General features: G+C 43.7%; 1 protein-coding gene across 1 annotated transcript in view; it reads left to right on the top strand.

The window, feature by feature from the left end:
- Positions 1–3,138: 3,138 nt before the first annotated feature.
- Positions 3,139–27,324, top strand: part of CDK6 (cyclin dependent kinase 6) — a 173,244-nt gene continuing 149,058 nt past the window's right edge. Inside the window, exons 1-2 of the mRNA XM_073582010.1 lie at positions 3,139–3,461; positions 7,933–8,385. Coding sequence (XP_073438111.1) covers positions 8,150–8,385 — 236 coding nt within the window. The 5' untranslated portion in view covers positions 3,139–3,461; positions 7,933–8,149. The remainder of the gene's footprint in view (positions 3,462–7,932; positions 8,386–27,324) is intronic.

The following is a 27,324-nucleotide window of genomic DNA, read 5'->3' as shown; positions in this document are numbered from 1 at the left end:
ACAGTATACGCCGTGCTCGGTGCTGTGCTCGCAGTATAGTGCTCGGTGCTGTGCTCGCAGTATACGCCGTGCTCGGTGCTGAACTGGCAGTATACACTGTGCTCTGTGCTGTACTCACAGTATACGCTGCGTTCGGTGCTGTACTGGCAGTATATGCTGTGCTCGGTGCTGTACTTGCAGTATACGCTGCGCTCGGTGCTGTTCTCGCAGTATATTCTGTGCTCGGTGCTGTACTCGCAGTAAACACAGCGCTGTGCTCAGTGCTGTACTCGCAGTATACGCTGTGCTTGGTGCTGTGCTCGCAGTATACTCCATGCTCGGTGCTGTGCTCGCAGTATACACTGTGCTCAGTGCTGTACTGGCAGTATACACTGTGCTCTGTGCTGTACTGGCAGTATACACTGTGCTCAGTGCTATACTCGCAGTATACTCTGTGCATGGTGCTGTACTCACAGTATACACTATGCTCGGTGCTGTACTGGCAGTATACAATGTGCTTGGTGCTGTACTTGCAGTCAACACTGCACTGTGCTTGGTGCTGTACTCACAGTATACGCTGTGCTCGGTGCTGTACTCACGGTATACGCTGTGCTCGGTGCTGTACTCGCAGTATATGTTGTGCTCAGTGGTGTCCTCACAGTATACACCGTGCTCGGTGCTGTGCTCGTAGTATAGTGCTTGGTGCTGTGCTCGCAGTATACGCTGTGTTTGGTGCTGAAATGGCAGTATACGCTGCGTTCGGTGCTGTACTGGCAGTATATGCTGTGCTTGGTGCTGTACTCGCAGTATACGCCGTGATCAGTGCTGTACTCACAGTATACGTCGTGCTCGGTGCTGTGCTCGCAGTATAGTGCTAGGTGCTGTACTGGCAGTATATGCCGTGCTCGGTGCTGTACTCGTAGTATACGCTGTGCTCGGTGCTATACTCGCAGTATACGCCGTGTTCGGTGCTGCACTCACAGTATATGCCGTGCTCGGTGCTGTACTCGCAGTATACTCCGTGCTCGGTGCTGTACTCTCAGTATATGCCGTGCTCGGTGCTGTACTCATAGTATACACTGTGCTCGGTGCTATACTCGCAGTATACGCCGTGCTCAGTGCTGTACTCGCAGTATACTCCGTGCTCGGTGGTGTACTCACAGTATATGCTGTGCTCGGTGCTGTACTCACAGTATACGCTGTGCTCCGTGCTGTACTCACAGTATACGCTGTGCTCGGTGCTGTACTCACAGTATACGCCGTGCTCGGTGCTGTGCTCGCAGTATACACTGTTCTCAGTGCTGTACTGGCATTAAACTCTGTGCTCGGTGCTGTACTCACAGTATACGCTGTGCTCGGTGCTGTACTCACAGTATACACTGTGCTCGGTGCTGTACTCGCAGTATACGCCGTGCTCGGTGCTGTACTCACAGTATACACTGTGCTCGGTGCTGCACTGGCAGTATACTCTGTGCTCGGTGCTGTACTCACAGTATACGCTGTGCTCGGTGCTGTACTCACAGTATACACCGTGCTCGGTGCTGTACTCGCAGTATACGCCGTGCTCGGTGCTGTAATCACAGTATACACTGTGCTCGGTGCTGCACTGGCAGTATACTCTGTGCTCGGTGCTGTACTCACAGTATACGCCGTGCTCGGTGCTGTACTCACAGTATACACTGTGCTCGGTGCTGTACTCGCAGTATACGCCGTGCTCGGTGCTCTACTCACAGTGCTCAGTGCTGTACTGGCATTATACTCTGTGCTCGGTGCTGTACTCACAGTATACGCTGTGCTCGGTGCTATACTCGGAGTATACGCCGTGCTCGGTGCTGTACTGGCAGTATATGCTGTGCCCGGTGCTGTACTCGCAGTATACGCTGTGCTCGGTGCTGTACTCGCAGTATACGCTGTGTTCGGTGCTGTACTCGCAGTATACTCTGTGCTGTACTGGCAGTATACGTTGTGCTCGGTGCTGTGCTCGCAGTATACGCTGTGCTCGGTGCTGTACTGGCAGTATACGCTGTGCTCGCTGCTGTACTCGCAGTATACGCTGTGCTCGCTGCTGTACTCGCAGTATACCCTATGCTCGGTGCTGTACTCGCAGTATACACTGTGCTTGGTGCTGTACTCGCAGTATACATACACTGTGCTCGGTGCTGTACTCGCAGTATACATACACTGTGCTCGGTGCTGTACTCGCAGTATACATACACTGCGCTCGGTGCTGTACTGGCAGTATACGCTGTGCTCGCTGCTGTACTCGCAGTATACCCTATGTTCGGTGCTGTACTCGCTGTATACACTGTGCTCGGTGCTGTACTTGCAGTATACATACACTGTGCTGTGCTCGGTGCTGTACTGGCAGTATACGCTGTGTTCTGTGCTGTACTCGCAGTCTACGCTGTGCTTGGTGCTGTACTGGCAGTATACACTGTGCTCGCTGCTGTACTTGCAGTATAGCCTATGCTCGGTGCTGTACTCGCAGTATACACTGTGCTCTGTGCTGTACTCGCAGTATACATACACTGTGCTGTGCTCGGTGCTGTACTGGCAGTATACGCTGTGCTTCGGTGCTGTACTCGCAGTATACATACACTGCGCTCGGTGCTGTACTGGCAGTATACGCTGTGCTCGCTGCTGTACTCAAAGTATACCCTATGCTTGGTGCTGTACTCGCTGTATACACTGTGCTCGGTGCTGTACTTGCAGTATACATACACTGTGCTGTGCTCTGTGCTGTACTTGCAGTATACACTGTGCTTGGTGCTGTACTGGCAGTATACCCTGTGCTCGGTGCTGTACTGGCAGTATACCCTGTGCTCGGTGCTGTACTGGCAGTATACCCTGTGCTCGGTGCTGTACTGGCAGTATACCCTGTGCTCGGTGCTGTACTGGCAGTATACCCTGTGCTCGGTGCTGTACTGGCAGTATACCCTGTGCTCGGTGCTGTACTGGCAGTATACCCTGTGCTCGGTGCTGTACTGGCAGTATACCCTGTGCTCGGTGCTGTACTGGCAGTATACCCTGTGCTCGGTGCTGTACTGGCAGTATACACGGCGCTGTGCTCGGTGCCCCAGGGATCTGCAGGGAGAGCAGCACAGAGGAGGCGGCGGCGCTTTGTAGTCGGGGTGGAATGCGGAAATGTACAAGCTGTGTCAAAGTTTTGAAGTGGGGTCAAGTCACACTGAGCAGCGTGGGAAAAGCTGCAACAAAAAGACCGAGGAGCAGAGGAAGGAGGCGGCGGCGGCTGCTGCTATGGGACAGCTGCACACTGGTGCCCGGAGCTCGGCGGCCCCCGCTCTCTGGTGACCCTGCCCCCTGTGCTGCACTGAGGATGGCGGAGCGGAGCGGAGCGGAGCTACCTGTGTGGCCCGGCCGGGGCTCTGCTGCAGCCAGGACCATGTAACCGAGCACCGGGACGGATCTCCCCTGCAGCTCTGCCCACACTCGGATGCCCGGCGCTGCTCTGCCTGCTGCAGGTAAATGCTCTGCCACCCTATGCACTCAGCTCGCATTGTGGGGAAGCCATGTGCTCTGGAGCCCTTTATGACCACATAGTGCTCTGCACACAGCTCCCTCAGCCCATACTTGTACCTATACATGTACCCATATGTGTGCCTATACGTGTGTCCATACGTGTGACCATATGTGTACCCATACATGTGCCCATACATGTGCCCATACGTGTGCCCATACATGTACCCATACATGTACCCATACGTGTGCCCATACGTGTGCCTATACGTGTGTCCATACGTGTGTCCATACGTGTGACCATATGTGTACCCATACGTGTGTGTGCCCATATATGTGCCCATACATGTGCCCATACGTGTGACCATATGTGTACCCATACGTGTGCCCATACATGTGCCCATACGTGTACCCATACGTGTGCCCATACGTGTGCCCATACATGTACCCATACGTGTACCCATACATGTGCCCATACATGTACCCATACGTGTGCCCATACGTGTGCCTATACGTGTGTCCATACGTGTGACCATATGTGTACCCATACGTGTGTGTGCCCATATATGTGCCCATACATGTGCCCATATATGTGCCCATACATGTGCCCATACGTGTACCCATATGTGTACCCATACGTGTGCCCATACATGTACCCATACGTGTGCCCATACATGTACCCATACGTGTGCCCATACATGTACCCATACGTGTGCCCATACATGTACCCATACGTGTGCCCATACATGTACCCATACGTGTGCCCATACATGTACCCATACGTGTGCCCATATGTGTACCCATTACTGCAGGCGAGTCCGGAGCAGTGCTGCGTAATAAGCGCTCATTTCCATCAGTCACATTCAGACGATTTTGTTGTTTTTTTGTTTGTTTTTTTAAAAACAGACATTCAGCCCTTTTTTTATAGTTTTTTTAACTTCTTTCATCTTACGGCGGAAAAACTTTGATTAGTAACGGCGAAACAATTGACATACTGTCGTTTAAAAAAAATGGGGAAAAAACAACTCTGTTAGTGAAACGCGGCATTTTTTTTTTTAATATTTGCTTTAAGAAACCTTCACGTGTGAACAAGCCCTGAATATTCTAACTGCAAAAGCTGGCAGCAGTTTATTCCCAGTGAGACCCTTTTTTATTTTTAATCGAGGCATTGAAGAAAATTCTGACGGAATAATGTGACGCGTTTCGATCCCGTAGACGAGATAATGCTGCACACTGCAGAACAACTCCCCGGCATATGTCAGATGTATCCCTGAACCCAATGGAAGCAGTAGCTGTGTCCTCTCGGCCATATATAGTTTTATAAGGTAGCCTATAGGTGGACAGACGCCTATAAGTTGGGAAACGCGTATAAATTGAGAAATCCTCATGATTTATTTATGTGACTGAATGCATTTATAAAAGACCGACCCTGGTGAAGAAAAAAAAAACAATAATAACTTTGCCGATCAGGGAAAGGTGACGGTGAAGGGTTAATGGGACCTCATGCTTGAAAAACGTGCTTGTATTTAAAGGTCCAGGCACGCGGTAACATCTGCAGAGAGCAGGAGTGATCGAGCCTGCACAGAAAGCCACCATACTGTGAAATGCGTCATTTCGTTAAGGATTTTGAGGGTTAAAGTTGGTTGCATCGCTGGAACCCTCGCGTGAGCCCCCAATTACCGGCGTCCCGGGTGCTGGCGCAGTTGAACAAGTTCTTTTATATTCACCGTCTAAAACAAAAGAAAACGAAATCCTAAGACCCGATTTTCATTATTTTATTTGCACCTTTTTGTCTCTGTTTTTTTTTAGTGTTTTTTTTCGCCTGTTTTTCATTTCAGCCATTTTCTTCTTTTTAGTTGTTGCCTTTTTTACAAGTCTATTTTGTGTGTTCTCCTGTTTATTTGTTTTTTTTATGTTTTGCCTTTGTGGTCGGGGTTTGGGGTTTCCAGATGTTTTTAGTCGATTTCATTAAGGGCAACTTTTTAAGTCGCAAAAGTTTTGCACATGTGTCCCCTCCCCCCCCCTCCTCCTCCTGGAATGATGTGCATTATGTGTGTAAATTCTGCGCAAATCTTGCGACATATTAGCTGAACGTGTGACTTTTTGTGCAAAAAAAAAAAAGTAGAAAAAAAAGGTTAAAATCTAAAATATATGAAGCATTTGACGCAAAAAAAGTCAAAGAATATTAGAAAAAGAAAAGGAAGTAAAAAACAAAAAGCAAATTATGATTCGGGCAGATCTAGTTATTTTTCATTTGTAAGGAAATTGGCTGAAAAATTTAGTTTTTTTCATCACTTGGGGTGATTTATGGTCTAGAGTGACAATTCCAACCTTTATGAAGAAGAGCTTTCTTCTGTTCTATATGGATGTTTGGCTAGAGAGATGGCGCAACGGGACTGGATTCATTTGGTTTATCATTTAATATTACCAATTTAATTAATTTTATTTGAATTAATTCATTTTATAACTATTTATAATTTAAAGGAGTTGCCAAAGATGTATGGTAGATGCGTCACCCAGTAATTGAGATCTGCAGGAGGGTTAGTCAGAATTCTTATCTATTTGTATGGGAGTTCCGACCACTGCTTGAATGAAAAGCGCATCGTCCTGTTCTCAAGATGGCTGCATCTACCAGACATTTATGGCATTTTGTGTCAATATGCCATAAATGTATGAGATGGGAGTTCCCGTTTATGATAGAAGGGTCTTATGGTCGGTCGTTGTGTATACAATGATGGAGGATTATGTCTACATCAACGACGTTGCTCCTGCTTCGCCCACCCTGCCTGCATCGACGTTCCTCATCTTGGTGAGGGGCATCAGGAATGACTGATGACTGTGAACGGTGTCTTAGGGGAGTTTGTTGACCCTTGTAGGGTCCACACTTCCACATCTACCAGTCCCTCTGGGAAGCTGGTGGGCGTCAGGTGTATTCATGGAGACGCCAAGAACTTTTCTGTGATCCGGGTCGATATTGACAGACTGTGGATCCCACAAAGTACGAGTGGTCAAAGACTTGTTTTATCCCATAATTATCAGTCGTGATTTTCCTCTGTTTTGGGATTTGGGGGGGAAAGTGGTAACTTAGCGGATAACAAGGTCACAACAGAAGAAACTCCACTGCCAATTAGCTTCCATTGTTGATACTTTTTGGCAAAAAGAAAGAGGAAGCATCCACTAAAGCCAATATACCTGAGTTGGAGATGTCCAGGGGAAAACTTGTGACCACCCAACTTCGGTAAAAAAATACTTGGAGGAGGTGGGGGAGTGGCAGGGGGGAGTGAGGGTGTTTAATGTTGTGCTCCAGAACTGGCGTTCGGGTTAAGTGTTTGGCGAGGTTATTGACTGGTCCATTGACTGGTTATGTCAATGGACCAAGGGGTCGGGTCAGGCAAATGACCGCCACCTCAAGATACGATCCAGGGCGAATAGTCCGTTGTCTCGGGTGAAAGAATTTAAACCTGGAGATTGGGTGCAGGTTTTGGTGCCCATCATGGGGAACAAATTCCTCGCCAAGTGGCAAGGACCCTATGAAGTGTTGCAAAGGGTTTGTGATGGCCACCATAAAGTTTACCAAGCAAGGGAAAGGAAGCCCCACCAGCTATGTGATATCGGCTTGGTCAAGCCTTGATGGGATGGGTTTCACGCTTGGTTGATTGAAGATGCCCAGCCCCCCTGATTTTGGGCAGAGGGGGAGGGTATGTAGACAAGCTGCTGGAAGAATCCTGGATATGATACTATGGAAACAAATTTGGTATAATCAATTGTATAAAAGTCCGACCTATCACAATATAAAATTAGTGTAAACCGTAGGTGAAACCACGAAAAAACCTTTGTAATGTCAGAATTGCTGTTTTCAGTCTGCCACACGTTTTTAAAAAAATGCAATAATAAGCCATCAAAACGACATGTGCCCTAAAATGGTATCAATAAAAATGCCATCTCGCCACACACAAATAAGCCATTACACAGCTTCATTGACGGGAAAAAAAAAAACATGCAACACAAACTAAGAATTTTTTTTTTTAAATTGCTGATTTTTTATTTTTGTCTTTAAAATACAAAAAACCCCTCCCCTATAAGTTGGGTATCGCCATAAGCGTAGTGACTGGATGAATTGTATCGCCAAATGAACTCCATAAAAACAAAACTCAAAACACACCGGCAGAATTGAAGTTTTCCCCCTTTTTCACCTCATCTGGATTTTTGGATCCAGTTTTACAGTAGATCATATGGTAAAGTGAATTGTGAACATAAAAAACTACAACTAACCCTCTAAAAAAATGTAAGACCTCACACGGCTATGTCGACAGAAAACTTAAAGAAAAAAAAAATTACTACAACAAAAAAATTGAGAAAGAAAAACAAAAAGGTCATTAAGGGATTAGTACAAGCTAATTTTTTTTTTATTGTAATTTTTGCTGGTTATTGCACGGTAACTAGGTTCACACGCGTTTCGCTGTGTCTTCCCTCCAGATAATGTGATCTCCTTGGGCTGGTGCTATCGATGTGCTGCTTCCTGCATCTCTCCGTCCAGCTGTGCGCGGCTCTGTCTGCAGCTGTCTTGGGCAGCTCCAGCTTCTTCTGACCATCGCAGTCCTCCGTCCATATCTGGATTACACGAAAGAAAAGAGGAAAGTGTAAATCTTGATCTCCTATCTCATCCCTGGACCTCCCTCCCCCTCCGAGGGTGATGATGACGATGGAGAAGGACGGCCTGGCAGATCAACAGTATGAGTGTGTGGCGGAGATCGGGGAGGGGGCATACGGCAAGGTGTTCAAAGCTCGGGACCTGAAGAACGGAGGGCGCTTTGTTGCCCTGAAGCGGGTACGAGTACAGACTGGAGAAGAGGGGATGCCACTGTCCACCATCCGTGAGGTGGCGGTGCTGCGACACCTAGAGACCTTCGAGCATCCTAATGTGGTCAGGTGAGAACGGGTCACTTCTTCTGTCGGAATTCACGACGTACTCGTCTCAGAGCGCGAAAAAACATGATCGTGCCGGTAAAATGCAGCGTGGGCATTCACTGTTTTGTTTCAGCAGCTGTAGAACCTCTTGGACTTTCTTTTTCCAGCTGCCAAATTTCACATCAAGTTATTAAACATTTCCTTCAATGGCTTAGTTGTCAGTTTCTGGGAAAGTTGGGTGACAACCTATATGGGCACTGCAACATGTCTCACCAGGGTTGTCGCCCTTCTTTCACAGTTCTGGTATGAGATTTGCCATTGTGAAGTAGGAGAAGCTGGGGGAGAACCAGAAATCTGTGAAGGATCATGACTCAGGGAGGTGACTATACCGGGGATTTCATGGAGGGAATGTCCCGAAATTACAGTGATGACTTCTTTATCTTACTGTTTTTTTTTTGCTGGTTTCTCATTTCATAATGTCGAACATCTGCTTAGTCAGAGTGCGAAACAGCTCTCCTGTCATCATGGACGTGTGGCAGATCTGATTCATATCAGCCAAAGTAATAAAATATGTAAATGTATAAGTGTGTCTAAATATATATATATATATATTCAATTCATAGAAGCTTTATTGGTAGGATCAAATAATCAGTCGAGGAGGAGGAAAAAAAAAAAATATATATATACTCTGTGTGTATATATATATATATATATATATATACTGTATATACACACAGTATATATATATATATATATATATACAGAGAGAGAGAGAGATATACACATAAATACATATGTTTATTTTATTTTTTCCCATAACTCATGTTTATTTGGTCCTGCCAATAAAGCTTCTTTGAATTGTATACATACAAACACACACACACACACACACACACACACACACACACACACACACACACACACACACACACACATTTATATACTTGAGTATACATCCTACAGGAAATTCTAAGAACATTAGTGTTTTGTGATCATATAAAAGTCTAAAACTATAAGTTCTGTGGCAGCTGAGGTATTTATTTATGAGGTTCTGCAGCAGCTGAGGTTCATATTATGAATTTCTGCAGCAGCATTAAGCTCATATTTCAGTGATCCGTATAAATCAAGTTTTTTTGTTGTTTTTTTCTTATTCTACTTTTTTGTTAACATGATATTTAGTCTTCTATGTAGATGATTTGTGAATATTGGCTATGCATTTCCTTGAAACTGGTCAATTCTTTCAGAAAATGTTCACAATCTTTCTGTTATGCTAGGTCCAGAAATCTATAGTGAAAGATGCCGATAATTAAGCATTTAGATATAGTGGGAACATTCTTGATTGATAATCAATGACTAATATAGGCAGGGAGGTTGTTCTAAACATCCTGGAGGTCTGACCACAGATCTGCTACTGCAGAATTAATTTGGAGCCAATCAGACGCCTCCCCGATGGTATTACATGGTTGGTAAGTATCTGCCTGGATTTCTCAGCTTTGAAGGTGCCATTAAATATGACCAAATTTCCAACTCGATTTGCTGAAATGCAGCTTCAATCTCATACTTCAATGTTCCTGCAGACCCTCGTTATTGTGCCGCTCTTCAGATCTTCGGCAAGCAAACTGCCTTCTGTTTCAGCCATATATTTCACATTTCCGGTCATCATTCCAGATCACCTGATGCCAATTTTCTGCACCCCAGTTCCTATAGTTTCCTGCTTAATTGAGTCTCTTAGTAGTCCTTCCATGTAGAAGGTCTGGTTTTTGGCTGCAATTTGTCCGTGCAGACCACTTCTGACCAGACTTCTCCTAACATTAGATGGGTGTAGCTAGGTCTTGTTGGTTGCTGTCCGCTCTGAGCTGATGGCACTGCTGTACATCTTCCTACTTCAATGGAAAGTATAACAGAAAAAGCATGCTGCACTAAGTTGTTTTTTTTTTTGACTGACCACTACATCTACGGGCCCCAATGATCAGAAATACAAGCAGATACTTAGCAATCAGGGAAGTGTCTGACTGGCTCCAAATTGATTCTGCTGCAGGACAATGACCCCAAACATTCAACCAATGTCATTAAGATCTATCTTCAACATAAAGAACAACAAGGAAGAGGTGATCCGGCCCCCCACCGGAGCCCTAATCTCACATCATCCAGTCTGTTTGGGATCACATGAAGAGACAGAAGGATCTGCACAAGCCTCCTACACAGAAGATCTGGGGTCAGTTCTCCAAAATGTTTGGAACAACTTTCTGTCAAGCTCCTTCAAAAACTATGAGCAAGTACCTAAAAGGACTGATGATGTTATGAAGGTAATGGGAAGTCACAGCAAATATTGATGTGATTTAGGTTTCTGTTTTGGTCATTTATTTTGCATTTTGTTAAAGGGGTTGTCTGGTCCAAGATGATAAGTCTGCAGTCACGCTGTGTGACTGCAGAATTATGAATCCCCCTCAGCGCACGCCTGTGTGCTGTGGGTATTCGCCGATGTCTCACCCGGGATCGGATGGTACGTATGAGTTATACCTGCCTTCAGCCAGTGGATGCAGCCTTGCTCTCCATACAGTTGTATTGCGCTGAGACTGAGCCCCAACTAGTGACACGGCCGTCTAGTGGGTGCGGCCTCGCTCCATACAAGTATTTGTATACAGTGGCTTGCAAAAGTACATTTTGTGTCTTTTGCTACCTCACAACCTGGAATTTCTCTTTTTTTTTGAGGTTTTGCATCAGTTCATGTAAAGGACATCCCTACAACTGTGAACACTTGGTTATCTTTTTATTGTGACGCAAACAACTAATAGGACAAAATAACTGAAAACTTCAATGTGCATAAGTATTCACCCCCTACAGTCAGTACTTTGTAGAGCCTCCTTTTGTGGGAATTACAGCTGCAAGTCACTTTGGATAAGTCTCTATAATCTTTCCATATTTTGCCACTTGGATTTTTGTCCATTTTTGAAGTCAAAACTGCTCCATCTCCTTCAAATTAGATGGTTTCCTCTGGTGATCAGCAAACCTCAAGTCTGACAACAGCTACTCCATTGGTTTAAGGTCTGTGCTCTGACTGAGCCATTCCAGACCATTTACACGTTTCCCCTTAAACCACTCGAGTGTTGCTTTAGCAGTATGATTTGGGTCATTATCTTGTTGGAAGGTGAACCTCCGTCCCAGTCTCAAATCACTGACAGACTGAAACAGGTTTTCCTCAAGAATATCCCTGTATTTCACACCATCCATCTTCCCCATGACTTGGACCATTTTTCCCTGTCCCTGTTGTTGAAAAACATCCCCACAGCATGATGCTACCACCACCATGTTTCACTGTGGGGATGGTGTTCTTGGGGTGATGGACTGTGTTGGTTTGGTGTCAGACATGGCATTTACCTTGGGCAAAAAGTTTAATTTTGGTCTCATCTGACCATAAAACCTTTGTCCATGCATTTGGGGAGTCTCCCACATTTCTTTTGGCAAACTCAAAATGAGCCTTAAAATTTTTGTATGAAAGTAAAGGCTTTTTTCTGCCCATTCTTCCATAAAGGCCACCTCTATGGAGTGTACAGCTTATTGTGGCCGTATGAACATATACTCCAGTCTCTGCTTGGGATCTCTGCAGTGCCTTCAGTGTTACCGCTGGTCTCTGTGCTGCCTCTCTGATTAATGCCCTCCTTGCCTGGGCTGAGAGTTTTGGTGGGCGTCACTCTCTTCTCAGGTTTATTGTGGTACCATGTTCTTTCCATTTGATGATAATGGATTTGATGGTTCTGAGATTGGGATATTTTTCTTTTTTATAACCCATTCCTGACTGCTACTTCTCAGCAGCTTTGACCCTGACTTGTCTGGAGATCTAATCAGTCTTCATGGTGGTGTTTGGTCTGTGTTGCCCAGAGGCGTAGTTAGGGGTTCAGCTCAGGGGGGGAAAAAAAATCACACACAAGTAACAAAAATATTTTCACATAGGTTGTAATGTAATAAAATGGGTAAAAAGCCAAGAGGTGTGAATACTTTCAAAAGCCAATGTGTATGTGTGTGTATACATACAGTGTATGAGCAGTATATAATTTTAAGGATAGGTTAATTTTAACATTGAGAGATAGAATATCAAAAATAAAATCCAGAAAATCACATTGTATAAATTATATAAATTTGCATTTTGCAGTGAGAAATAAATATTTGATACCTCTGGCAAACAAGACTTAATCCTTGGTGGTAAAACCCTTGTTGGCAAGCCCAGCAGTCAGACGTTCTCTGTAGTTGATGATGAGGTTTGCGCACATGTCAGGAGGAATTTTGGTCCACTCCTCTTTGCAGATCATCTCTAAATCATTAAGATTTTGAGGCTGTCACTTGACAACTCGGAGCTTCAACTCCCTCCATAAGGTTTCTATGGGATTAAGGTCTGGAGACTGGCTAGGCCACTCCATGACCTTAATTTGCTTCTTTTTGAGCCACTCCTTTGTTGCCTTGTCTGTATGTTTTGGGTCATTGTCTTGCTGGAAGACTCAGCCACGACCCATTTTTAATGTCCTGGTGGAGTGAAGGAGGTTGTCACTCAGGATTTTACAGTACATGGCTCCATACATTCTCCCATTGATGCTGTGAAGTAGTCCTGTGGCCTTAGCAGAGAAACACCCCCAAAACATGTTTCCTCCTCCATGCTTGACAGTGGGGATGGCGTTCTTTGGGTCATAGGCAGCATTTCTTTTCCTCCAAACATGGTGAATTAATGCCAGAGAACTCAATTTTTGTCTCATCTGACCACAGCACCTTCTCACAGTCACTCACAGAATCATCCAGGTGTTCATTGGCAATCTTCAGACGGGCCTGCACATGTGCCTTCTTGAGCAGGGGGACCTTGTGGGCACTGCAGGATTTTAAACCTTTACGGCGTAATGTGTTACCAATGGTTTTTTTTGGTGACTGTGGTCCCAGCTGCCTTGAGATCATTAACATTTTCCCACCAGGTAGTTTTAGGCTGATCTCTCACCTTCCTCATGATCAAGTGAGATTTTGCATGGTGCCCCAGATCGATATCGACTGACAGTCATTTTGCATTTCTTCCATTTTCTTACTATTGCACCAACAGTTGTCTTCTTCTCACCCAGCGTCTTACTTATGGTTTTGTAGCCCATTCCAGCTTTGTGCAGGTCTATGATCTTGTTCCTGAGATCCTTATAAAGCTCTTTAGTCTTGCCCATATAGCCAGTAACATGGGCCCCCTGATAATCATGGTGGAGGAGAAGTACTGCTAGGTTACAGTGGAGTAAAAAATAACTAATTTATTGAGGTATATTCCTGTCCATGCGCCAGAAAAGCGAATCTACGCCTGCTATGTATGAGCAGATCCTCTGTCTGGCCTGAAAAACTCCACTCTCTCTATGGATCGGCGAAATGCAGAATGGATTACGATTAAATGTGCGATTTCTTTACCTAATGAGCCAATAACACTCTCCTCCCATTTTTGTCTCTGTCTTATTCACCTTATTCATTTAATAATGATGAGTTATTTCTATTCATGATGCATCTTTAAAACAATCAGATTTCTAAATCTTTTAACAGCTATGGAATTAAAAACAAATTCTTGCTGCCATTTGTCACCACAAGAGGGAGCTGTTAGCATACAAGTTCTAATGAAGTCAGCTGGAGCAGTAGAAATACATAGGCAGCAGGCTCCCCCTAGTGGCAGTGCTAGGGGCATGTTATCCCTGTGTTTATTTCATTTTTATATAGCGATGGTAATATTAATAATAACGTTATACTTGTTTTCTCATGCAGTATTTGTATATGTTAAGCCGCTGCCTGTATTGAGGTTCCTTCGCTTCCTCCTATGGCGGTTTCCTATATCTGGCTGCAAAATTTATTTTATCCATACATTTATCCCTTTATTGCTGCCGTATTCATTCGCTATCATTTTATTGGATTATCATGTCTGTGTTCTTTTTTTCCTTCACAATTTCAGTCTATCGTACAAGTCATTACAATTCTTTCTTTTTCTTTCTCCGTATATCTTTGTTTTCAGCCTCTCAAATCTTCTAGTAAATGTTCCCCCATGAATATTTAACTTAAAAAGACGGTTCTGATTAATATTCTATTATAGGGAGTCGGAGCTGTGTTTATTGTATAGATTTGATTGATGAAATTGTGTCTGCCAGCAGTCACCACTAGGGGGAGCAGAAGAGTCTCCATGTGAAAATAAGTGTGCACTGCGCTCCCTCTAGTGGTGGCTGCCGGCAGACAGATTGCTGCCTGTACCAGATTACTGCAGCATAATGCAGCATCAGAGTTTACATCGTTAATAAAAAAAATATATAGTTTTTTTTAGTATGTTGCCTGTTTTTACATTTGCAAATGGTATATGTAAATTGTAAATTAGCCAGCCCCTCTTTAAAGGGATTGTCCAGTCCAGGGTGCTGCATAAAAAACAAACTATGTTACTGGCTGGACCAGAACTACTATTCTGCTCCCAGTGCAGTGTCCCCCTCTGGTCTAATCATACAAGCAATGTTATGTGACCGCTGCAGACAATCATGAGCTGTCAATCTGCTGCAGTCTTCACAATCACGTCCGAGCGGAAGAACAGTGTTTATTCCTGTTCGGGAGCAAATTATATTATATATATATATAAATATATATATATATATATATATACATATACAGGGTGGATCATTTATATGGATACACTTGGGTGGGCCGACTTCAAAATGGCCGCCATGGTCACCACCCATCTTGAAAAGTTTTCTCCCTCCCATATACTAATGTGTCACAAATAGGAAGTTGATATCACCAACTCTATATATATATATATATATATATATATATATATATATATATATATATATATATCTTCATAGGTTGCTGTGGGTCCCTCTTCCATTACACAAGGGGCTGCGCATGATCGATCGCTTATCTGAAAATTCTACAAACCTGTGAAAATCATTGTGCATCGATATTTGCGTTTTTTTACGGTAGAGTTGAGGTTATTGCACCCTTTGGGCACCGCATTGAGTATTTGGACGATTCTGCCTTGAATTTTCCAACACACTGCAGAAGATTAAGGACTTTGACAAACGACATTATTAAATTATATGGCGGTATTATTTATGCAGGTGTTTTCCATGAAGGTATTTGCACTCGCTGCTGCTGCTGCAGCCGTATTGTGGATGCTTGCGCTACAAATGGCCGTCTGTAAAACTCGACTGCGCAGTTATATTGATTTTCAAGAGACCTGTAAGGTCATTATACATCAGGGAAAGGAAAGTATGAGTTATGTATTTTGACAAACGCTGGGACGCCTTTTACAGGTCTTTTATGACATCAGGCCTAATTAGGTTTAAAGCGTACTAGCTATGGAAATCTACACATTATAAAATTTATATATATATATGTGTGTGTTTGTGTGTGTGTTTTTTCATGTTCAGTTTCTTCTAAGACAATTCTTTTTAAGTCACCGTTTAAAGAGGACATGTCACTGGATCAAAAGTGACCAATTTTTGCTCTTATTTTGTTCCCTCTGCTCTCCTGAGTCTTCTGTTTTTTCTTTTTTTAAAATCCGCCATACGGTTCCAGAGATATGGGCTGATTTTCTATCATTACAGGGGTTTTTTTTATCAAGGGGGCGTGTCTTACAGGGAAGAATACAGAACAGCCTAAAGCCATGCCCACAAAGAATCCTATCAGCCACGCCCACCTAGTAAACCCCATAAAAATTAGTAAATTAGACGCACTAAATAAAAAGGCTTGTATCTCTGAAACCGTATGACGTATTTAAAAAAAGAAAAAAACTGAATCCTCAGGGGAGTCGTGAGAATAAAATAACAAAAAAAGAGCCTCTTTTCACCTGGTGAGAAGTCATCCTTAAAGGGTTTTTTTAAGGCTTTAAACGCTATGCACATTACACGGAGTTTGTAGCTTTTCGCCATTAAAACACACAGGTCTTCATAGAAGCTGAAGAAACATAGAATAACACTAGAGTGGATCTCTTTAGCATTTGATTAGCCCAGGCCTAGTTCAACCACACCCCTCCTCTGATAAGTAGCTCACTGGCAATATACAATGTACACAGAAAGCTGTGGTCTAGGTGGAATCAGCTTTTGAGCTCTGCTACATCTAAAAACTGTCACAACAGATGCATGCAGTAAACTAAGTGATATATCATTGAAATCAGGGTCCTACTCTACGTGCTTTCCGATGAGGTAGCAAAAACTTGGTGACAGATTCTCTTTAAAAGGTGAATATAAGTTATTTTGTTTTATATTCCCTTTTTCCAATTTTGTAGCATCTCAGAAAACCCCTTCAATGTGTCCTCTACTGAAGTACATGTCATCAATATACCTCCAAGTCTATGATCATATATGGTGTTGCATATCAATACCTCCGAGTCTTGATGTATAATAACCCTTTAGACACACTTACTATATGTTTCATGTTCAAGTTTTAAGGCTCCCATTCACATTAGATAAGTCTGTCAAATTATTTCTATTTCTATGGATCGGGAACAACTGAGCAGTTGAAATTCAAGCACCGAGCGGGAACAGTCGAGCAGTTGAAATTCAAACGCTGAGCGGGAACAGTCGAGCAGTTGAAATTCAAACGCAGAGCGGGAACAGTTGAGCAGTTGAAATTCAAACTCCGAGTGGGAACAGTAGAGCAGTTGAAGTTCAACCGCTGAGCGGGAACAGTAGAGCAGTTGAAGTTCAAACGCCAAGCAGGAGCAGTAGAAGTTCAAACGCAGAGCTGGAACAGTAGAGCAGTTGAAGTTCAAACGCCGAGCAGGAGCAGTAGAAGTTCAAACGCAGAGCTGGAACAGTAGAGCAGTTGAAGTTCAAACGCCGAGCAGGAACAGTCAAGTAGTTGAAATTCAAATGCGAAATGGGAACAGTCAAAATTTAAATGCTGAGCGGGAACAGTGGAGCAGTTGAAATTCAAATGCTGAGCGGGAACAGTTGAGCAGTTGAAATTCAAATGCCGAGTGGGAACAGTGGAGCAGTTGAAATTCAAATGCCGAGTGGGAGCAGTGGAGCAGTTGTAATAACCTTTTAGACACACTTAATATATGTTTCATGTTCAAGTTTTAAGGCTCCCATTCACATTAGATAAGTCTGTCAAATTATTTCTATTTCTATGGATCGGGAACAACTGAGCAGTTGAAATTCAAACGCTGAGAGAGAACAGTCAAAATTCAAACGCTGAGCGAGAACAGTTGAGCAGTTGAAATTCAAGCGCTGCGAGGGAACAGTGGAGCAGTTGAAATTAAAACGCCGAGCAGGAACAGTCAAGCAGTTGAAATTCAAACACTGAGCGGGAACAGTCGAGCAGTTGAAATTCAAGCGCTGCGAGGGAACAGTGGAGCAGTTGAAATTCAAACGCTGAGCGGGAACAGTCGAGCAGTTGAAATTCAAACGCTGAGCGGGAACAGTCGAGCAGTTGAAATTGAAACGCCGAGCGGGTACAGTCGAGCAGTTGAAATTCAAACGCTGAGCGGGAACAGTCGAGCAGTTGAAATTCAAACGCCGAGCGGGACCAGTCGAGCAGTTGAAATTCAAATGTTGAGCGGGAACAGTCGAGCAGTTGAAATTCAGACACCAAGCGGGAACAGTCAAGCAGTTGAAATTCAAATGTTGAGCGGGAACAGTCGAGCAGTTGAAATTCAGACACCAAGCGGGAACAGTCGAGCAGTTGAAATTCAAACGTTGAGCGGGAACAGTCGAGAAGTTGAAATTCAGATGCCAAGCGGGAACAGTCGAGAAGTTGAAATTCAAACGCCGGGAAAGGAACAGTCGAGCAGTTAAAATTTCTGGCAGCGGCTTTCTCCCGTCTGCCCACTGAAAACACATGAACTTTCTATCAAACTGAGTGTTAATGTGTATAGCGGAGCGTAACAGCTGTCCGCTATCGCATGTGTATGGCCATTTTTTGATTATTGCATTGACTACAGGAAGTCGCAAAACAGCTGTTGTCTGCTGATGTCACCTTGTTTGCGGTTATCTAATATTTCTATTCTATGAGCACAATGAAGTGTTTCTTTAAGAAAAAGGCAAATAAAAGCTCCCCCATTCCCATTTATATCCCAGATTTACACACAATTCAGTGTATTAAAGTCATCTGTTTTATCACCCACACAACATTCTTCATCTTGTTCTGCAAGTCACAGGGGAAGTCTGGAAAAGAGTTAACATTTATAAAATAATAAGGATCGTAACCATAATATCAGGAACATATGTGCCCCGAAAAGCAGGAAGTTCTGTGCCCGAGACCCTCAGTGCTGACAACCAGTGATCAACAAGAGAATATTACAGGACGGCGAAAAACCTCACAGACAACATCCCCTGGGTGGCGGATTCCTGATCTCTAATTCAGTATGTGGATGCTAAATGCTGAAGCTGCAATTTTAACTGAATGTATACACAGCAAAATGCTGAAACATTAGGACCCGTCACAAATGGAATGCAATAAATTAGCTAAAACTTCAAGGATCGCTGTGATTGGTGGAGATCCAGGTTCTCAGCGATCGGTGTGATCCTTGTAGTTGTATCCGATTTAGCAAATTCTAATGTTTCTGGATAATCAGGCCACTATGATCAGTGGGGGATCCGGAATATCGGCAATCACTGCGATCCATGAAGTTTTAACTCATTTATCAAATTTTATTGGTGACGAGTTCTGACATTTCTGTTCTTCCAGATCATCCCTGATCGGTGGGGATCTGGATTCTTGCCCATCAGTATGATTCTTTAAGTTTTTTTTTTTTTTTTACTAATTTATCAAATTCCAGTTGCGATGGGTCATGGTATTTCTCTACCGCTGGATCAGTATGATCGATCGGATCCTGATTTTCTACAATCACTGCGATCCGTGAAGTTCTAGCTAATTTATCAAATTCCATTTGTGACGGGTTCGGATATTTTTTAGATTGCCAGATCAATAAGATCGGTGGTGATCCGAATTGTCAGCGGTTGGGCTGATCCTTCACGTTTGGGCTAATCTATCTATCTCAGCCGCCGGGTGCCTGTTTAAACTAAGACCTTTCTGAATTAGTAGAGCCTAAAGATGAGGTTCTCTGGTGAATTTGGTGAATTTTTTTGACCCTTTTAACCCATGATGGCACCTTTTTGTAGACCTTAGTGTGGGCACAAAACCAAATATGGGCCGAGGACAACCGGTAAAGTTGTGTTTCCATCTCAGATTAATAAACTCAATCTTGCACCTTCGTTAACGTGCTGGCTACAGTCACTTCTACGGGAATGGAAGGTGTAGTAAAATATCCGAGCGTGCCTGAGCCGTGACGCCGGCATTTTCATGGGCGATCTGTGGTAGCACCGTTAGAAATGAAGAGACAATGTTCCCAGGACATTAAAAACCTCCCCAAAAAACAGGTTTCCTGGGCCTGGTGTGATGGCACTCGATAACGAGCCCGACTTCCAATCGCACATTCAGAGGTTAAGAAATGGGTTGTAAAAACAAAAAAAAAAGGCAAGGAGAGGCATGGCTGTAATAGGTCTTGTGTGGCCTCCTGGTATTGTTTGGAATCCAGGAATAATAAGTGATGTCTATTAGAACTGGAATGGCTACCATGTCACTTTGGGGGAAAAAAAACATCTAAGAAGGAAACTACGGAATTTTTAAGATCTTAGCGAGCACCATATAGTGATTCAAAAGGGTCTCCTAAAAGGTTCATCACAACTTGTCTGGTTGGTGTGACTCTCGATGATCAGATCATCAGAAAACTGTACAAAAATATGGCATAAAGTGTTAACATTTTAATGCAGCTCCTCAGCAGGAAAAAAGAAGTGTTACACAGTGCTTATTCATAATAATGTGTGTAATGCAGGACATGACAGGTCTTCCAAAGCGAGAAATATTCTTTGCGGCCCCCCCCCCAAAAAATGAGGCACCTCTATTAAATCAATCACCTTATACAGTAGGGAAGTGATTCGACATTAGCAGAGTTCTACCAATTGTTGGAAGTCAGATAAAATTAATTTTTATCCTTACTTAACTTTCCTGTCTCCCAGTGAAAGCGCGGCTGATATTCTGTATTATTTTACCAGTTCCTTTTTAGAAAAATAAGAAGGTTGGGTAATTCTTTCCACTTTATTGTTCACTAAAATAAACTTAATAGAACTTGCAGAAATCCTTATTATGTAAAATATTCTAAGTTCCTCTATATTGTTGAAAAAAAGAAACGAAGCTGAGACTCAAGATTAGGAAGCAATTTTTCAGAGCAGATTTAATTTCTGCAATTTTTTTTTCTATAAAAAAGACGTAATATGGCGTACACAAATTAAAGGGGCAATTCAATCTTTGCCGGCAGTAATCCCTTATTCTTTCTATTATGAAAGGTTGGACAGTTTTCTAATATATTTTCTGTATCCATTTCTCATGGTTTTCAAGATTTCTGTTGCGGAAATATGGGGCAAAGCCTTGGAAATGCCTGCTCAGCCAATCACTGGCCACAGTGATGCCCCACCTCAGCTCCTGATTGGATGAGCAGGTATTTTATGTCCAGTAGAGACCAGCGGGGACCAGATAAGTATTAAAACTGGTTCTTTAGGGATTAAGTGACTGCTTCTTTTGTTTTTGGTTTTTCTTTTTCATTTTTCAGCCCCTCCCTTCTGGTCAACTTTTTTTTCTTTTGATTTTGGTTTTTTTCCTATACTTTTTCCAAGAGCCATAACTTTTCAATTTTTTTCAACGAGAAACCAGTATGAGGGCTTGCTTTTCATTGGACGAGTTGTAGTTTTTAAAGACACTCTCCACTTTGCCGTATAATATACTGAAAAATGGGGAAAAAAAATCCATGTGGAGTAAAATGATGGGAAAAAAATTCCACCATTGTGTTTTTGTTTTTTTTGTTACGATGAGTATTTTGCGTGTTTCATTGGCTGGACTGTACTTTTTGTGCCAAGAAGACAGCAGTGGGGTAAGCCGATAGGAGCGCAAAATGGCACACCATATGCATAAGGTCAGAGATAAAAAGTGGCTTTTAGGGGTTAAATGGCACAATCTGAGATGGCTGGTAGAGGTACATGCCACCTGTGTAACACAGCTGGGGAACACAATTGTGTGGAGCAAGCTCAGCTCCTGAGCCTGCTTCATACCTCTGCATTTGACATGTGACGTACATCGGGAAGGGGTTAATTAGTTGGAGCTTTTTATTTAAAAAAAAGTTATTTTTTTCTTCTGGAATACCACTTTAAATCCTCTGCGCTTCTGCAGACCGTTGCCTGTATGTCATCCCCTTTTTGCTTGTTGTTCGGTTGTTAAGTAGCTATCAGAATAGTCATCTTCCTTTTAGAAATCTCTCATCTGTTTTGCAGCGACAGTCCGTTACCAGGCACAACATACAAATAGACCTGCGTGAACAGGCTCCTCTGTCGTGTGGGCGGCATCGGAACCCACACAACAATTCTGTAGCCTTTTTTTTTTTTTTTTTTTTATATACACCTCTGTATAGGCCTGTTCCTCCTAGAAATACTGAATACATTTACAACTGGGTGTTACCAACTGGGGGGCGTGTCCCTGCACAGTCTGAGACTCAGTTCTGATTGGATAATGTCAGACACACCTCCAACTGGTCACGCCTACTGTTAATTTATTCAGAGGAACGGCACAGCACAGAGCTAATAAAGAAAATGTTACGCTTTGGAAAATGCAATTATTTCCGGAAGCCGATATGTCCCGAGAGGTGGCAAATACCCTCTTAAAGAGGTTCTATGTCTTATTCAATATTTGCACAACTGATATAATAACATTGCCAGACCATCTTATCTGTGACCTCCTCATTGTTCCTCTGTTATTCCTCCTTTAAAATGGAATCATAGAATCGTAGAGTTGGAAGGGACCTCCTGGGCCATCAGGTTCAACCCCCTGCTCCAAGCAGGATTCGCCAAACAAGTGGTACCATTCCCCTTTAAGATATGGTATGTCTCTACACAATGTGTCTCAACACCGATTAGACAGTATCAAAGTGTATACACACACGTTTCCTTTTTGACGAGGGGAATGGAAACCCCAATCACCAGTTTATTTCCAGGACGACTAACCGAAAAACATCTGAATACAAAGTTGGAAACTATTATATTGCAGGAGGAAAAGCAGGTATTTTTGTTCACAGACTGTCAGTAATTATGATCTATACCAGATATGGACGATGGCCATGAGTGATAATTCCTATAAATATAACAGGTGACGGCTGAAGCCAGTGATTGGCTGATGTGGTTAAATGTGGCATTGCTCTCAGACTGTTAACAGGGACCAGCGAGTGGAGACTTTGTTGATGCAGTTTAACTACCTTGTGTTTTGTTGATGTGCTCAGTCATGTGACCTGAAACTGTCTTCTACAACCTCACCTTTTGTAGAAGATTTTGTCCGTTCCTCACCCAGTTTTAAACCTCTTACGCTGCTTTTTCTGTTTCAGTTAATACATATGAAAATGATGATCATCATCACCTGTGTTGTAGAACTAGTTACCTAGACAATCTGACTATAAACCTACAAAATCCCTGACATGAAACTCTATTTAGAGTTTCCTCTATTTTGTGAGGATTTCCATCTTTTTGTTTGCGCTATTCCAGACAGCATCATCAGGAGCCAAAAATAAAAAATCATCTCTGTGGGAAACGAGTCTTAGGCAGGGGTTCACTTTAGCGTTCTACTTTGTATCTATGCTCTGTCAGAGGTTCATCGAGTTTAATTGGGCAAATGGAAACCAAAGTTTGCAATGTTGGGCTCTGCTTGGCCTCGGTTCTGGCTTTGCACCGAACGTCTTTTTGGCCGGACATAATAGCTTAGTCTGGTTACAGGCTAATGTGAACGTAAACTTAAAGGGGTTGTCCAGTGAAAACAAGTTATCACCCATCCACATAGTACAGGTGATAATCTGTTGATCGGTGGGGGTCTGACCGCTGGGATCTGCACAGATCGGGAAAATGGGGCACTTTCAGTCCAACTACAATGGAGGGCAGTGCACATGCTAGACCACCGATCCATTAATTTCCTGTTGTGCTCCAGTTTTTGCAGCAACTCCATAGAGAATGATTGGAGCATCGGTCGGGCATCCGTTTTGTAATGGAGATAAAACGTTCCCCATTCTGCCGATTGGTGGGTGTCCCAGCTGTCAGACCCCCACCGATCCCTAAGTCATCACCTATCCCAGACGACCCCTTTAGTTGTATAGACTCGATGCCCCATTTTCTCTGTAAATAGGATTATGAAATAATCCGTTGAAGCAAATTCTGAAAATTGACGTCAGACTCGAGTTCACATTTCTAAACATCTGATCTTTGTGTAAATGACAATGGCGTTAATTGGCTGCATAGGCGGCATTGTGATTTTTTTTTAACCCTATGTGGATTTGCAAGGCCTGGACTTGTTTCATGTTTCTTTCTTTGCGAGGTCTGGTGGGGATAGGTCTCATGTCTCGTAGAACAAATTTAACCAGCTGCACTGTATGATGGGAAATATTTAAAGGTGTAGTGGATTCGTTGCTGTTTTGATACAGTAAAACACTCAATGATAAGTGTAGATTGGAGATTTATGGCCCCCATGTAAATTGTATACCCATTGTTGGACTAATAAAAAAAATATTAAACTAAAAAAATAATAAAAAATAATAAAAAAAAAAATTAAAGGGGTTCTCAACTTTGGGCAATTTCTTCTTTTTAGAAGGGTCTCAATGACCTGGGCCAATGAAGCCGGACTGCTTGTTCTGTTCATGTTACTCTTTTACCGTGTTTCCCCGAAAGTAAGACCCTGTCTTACATTAATTTTACCCCAAAAAGTCCCACCCTGTCTTACTTTCGGGGGAGGTCTTACATTAGCCGAAAAAAAATGACAATTTCTTTTTAACCAATAAATTAACATTTATTAACATGCTGTTATACCCCATAACAGTGCCGTATCCCACTGCACACAGCCCCACACCCCATAACAGTGCCGTATCCCACTGCACACAGCCCCACACTCCATAACAGTGCCGTATCCCACTGCACACAGCCCCACACTCCATAACAGTGCCGTATCCCACTGCACACAGCCCCACACCCCATAACAGTGCCGTATCCCACTGCACACAGCCCCACACCCCATAACAGTGCCGTATCCCACTGCACACAGCCCCACACCCCATAACAGTGCCGTATCCCACTGCACACAGCCCCACACCCCATAACAGTGCCGTATCCCACTGCACACAGCCCCACACCCCATAACAGTGCCGTATCCCACTGCACACAGCCCCACACCCCATAACAGTGCCGTATCCCACTGCACACAGCCCCATACCCTATACAGTACATGTTTCCCTACTTGGTTTTTAAATGCTGGACGTTTTCCTCTGCGGTGCGGCTGTGGGTGCGGAAGGCCTGTGCTGCAGGGAACGCTGTGCCAATCAGCAGGGAAACAGCGGTGACGTGGGGCTGGGGCGGCCAATTACAGCCCGAGCTGCTGGACCAATCAGTGCTCGAGCCGGGGGCCGGCGGTGACGTGGGGAACAGTGGCGGCCAATGAGCTGTTGAGCTGGGCGGATTGCGGGGTTAACACGGCGAGTTAACCCCATGAGCGCTGGACCCGCCCAGCTGCACCTGAGGACACCTCTGGAGCCTGGGGACCCAATGGGGGACAGCGGCGGCCCAAAGGTAAGGGCCTTACATTTCACAGCGGCCCCCAACCCTGCCTTACATTCGGGGGAGGCCTTACATTGAAGGACCCCCCCGTAACCCCCACCCTGTCTTACTTTCGGGGGGGTCCTACTTTCGGGGAAACACGGTATGTTGTCACATAGCTCAAAAGTTTGGCAATTTTCTTTTTATAGTTGCCATTTTTAAAGGGAACCTGTCAACTCGTGTTTACATATGGGAATAGGGGTATAGGCTGCATAGGCGCCTGTCTCCCATTAAAAATGATACCTTTTTTTGTAGCTATCCGATGTGCCAGTCATGAGTATGTTAGCAGAAAAGTGATTATGCAAATTAGGCAGGAAGTGCAGTGGGGAGTGTCCGAGTAGTCCCGATGCACTTCCAGCCTGATTTGCATATGGCTTCTAAATTAGATTTCTCATGACGGGCACATCAGATCACTACAGAAACTGTATAATTTTTATTTGGAGGGGCACGGGATTTATAAAGGGGCTTAGTTGTTTAAAAAAGGAGTACGGTTTATGTCCCCAAATTTTTAGCTCTCTCATCTCCATGACCATAATTTCTAAACAGTAAAACGTGCGGCAAATATCAGATACAATAAAAATGTTTGTGGATCTAAATTGTCAGGCCTCTGTGGATTTCTGTCAGGGAACAACTGCTTGATTCCGGCATCTGAGGGGTCATGATGACATTTTCTTTGGTGGTGGGAGATGGTTCCCATTGTGTTCCTACAGAAAATCTCTCTATGGGGACTGAAGTTTTCACTGGAGCTGACATCCATAAGTCCAGTCCAAAGTAAAGGACTACATTCAGTGACATCTGTGCGACCAGTCCTAAGTAAAGGACTACATTCATTTACATCTGTATGTCAAGTCCAAAGTAAAGGACTATGTTCGGTGACATCTGTATGACCAGTCCAAAGTAAAGGACTACATTCATTTACATCTGTATGTCAAGTCCAAAGTAAAGGATTATGTTCGGTGACATCTGTATGACCAGTCCAAAGTAAAGGACTACATTCATTTACATCTGTATGTCAAGCCCAAAGTAAAGGACTGTGTTCAGTGACATCCATATGCCAAGTCCAAAGTCTAGGTCTACGTTCAGTGACAAAATTATGCCTTGTCCATGTGCCCAGTCCAAATTGAAGGACTGTGGTCAGTGACGTCCGAATGCCCACATCTCATTTAAAGATGTCCACTTTTTGCTATCATTTTATTCCCACTGCTCCACTGAATACTGAGGTTTTTTTCTTTTTTAAATTCCACTTTTCTGTTTCCTGAGATATTTGCCTTTTTATTTAGGGCTACATTTTTCTGCTATTTTCAAGGGGGCGTGGCTCACAGGGCAGTAATGCTAAAGACACACCCCAGAGGATCCTGAGAGACTCTAAAAAATCAGCACTAAATAAAAAGACCCGTATCTCTGGAGCCATATGGCTGATTAAAAAAAAAGCTAAATGTGTAATATTCAGGGGAACAACAGGAATAAATTAGGAACAAAAACTAGTCACTTATGAACTCGTATCTATTTGTATTTTTATTTTTTAACCACTGTTTCATAATTACCGTAGTAAACTTAGTTGTCAAGTCTGCCATGTCTGTTTGTCTCAAGAACTCCTGGAGCGATGTGCATGCGCATGTTTTGTCTGTCCTGCATGTTCGCTAGAGCTGTGTGCAGACTCACCTCATGTCTGAGCTGCAGGATCCCTGCGTTTCTGCTCTGCCTTCTGTGATCTTCTCGTCATGTCTGGAGTCCTTGATCATGTGACGTTTCCTAAGATCCTGCACTGTCTGGTTCTGCTATCATCTCGTCATGTCTAGAATCCCGGAAGTTCTCCCCTGGTCCTGACCTGGAGGAGGAGGTGCTATGCCCTATATCAGGCCGCCTCTTCCTATGCTCAGGGCCTGATTATTGTGTTGCTTCCCTGCAAGGCTCTGGGTCTGTGGGGTTGCTCCCTCTATTCTGTGCCCTTGCACTTTGCTCTGTAGTGCGTCTCTGCACACGCTCCGTGCTCGTATTCCGCCTCTTGTCTTGTGCCATGTCTTGTGTTGTCTCTCGTGCCATGTTTGTCTTTGCCTTGTAGTCCTTCTGCTGTTCTTTGTCTTAGTCTGTTTTGCTATGTCTCGCCTTAGCTATGCTTTGACTTGTAGTCCTTCCTGTGTTCTCTGCCTCGCCTGTTTTGCTATGTCTTGCTTAGCTATGCTTTGACTTGTAGTCCTTCCTTTGTTCTCTGCCTCGCCTGTTTTGCCATGTCTTGCTTTTGCTATGCTTTGACTTGTAGTCCTCCCTGTGTTCTCTGCCTTGCCATTCCTTGCTTTGTGTTCCTCCC

This window comes from Dendrobates tinctorius, unplaced genomic scaffold, assembly GCF_039654945.1.
Source record: "Dendrobates tinctorius isolate UK_male_01 unplaced genomic scaffold, ASM3965494v1 ptg000070l, whole genome shotgun sequence".
Taxonomy (NCBI): Eukaryota; Metazoa; Chordata; class Amphibia; order Anura; family Dendrobatidae; genus Dendrobates; species Dendrobates tinctorius.
This window is presented reverse-complemented; position numbering and strand designations above follow the sequence as displayed.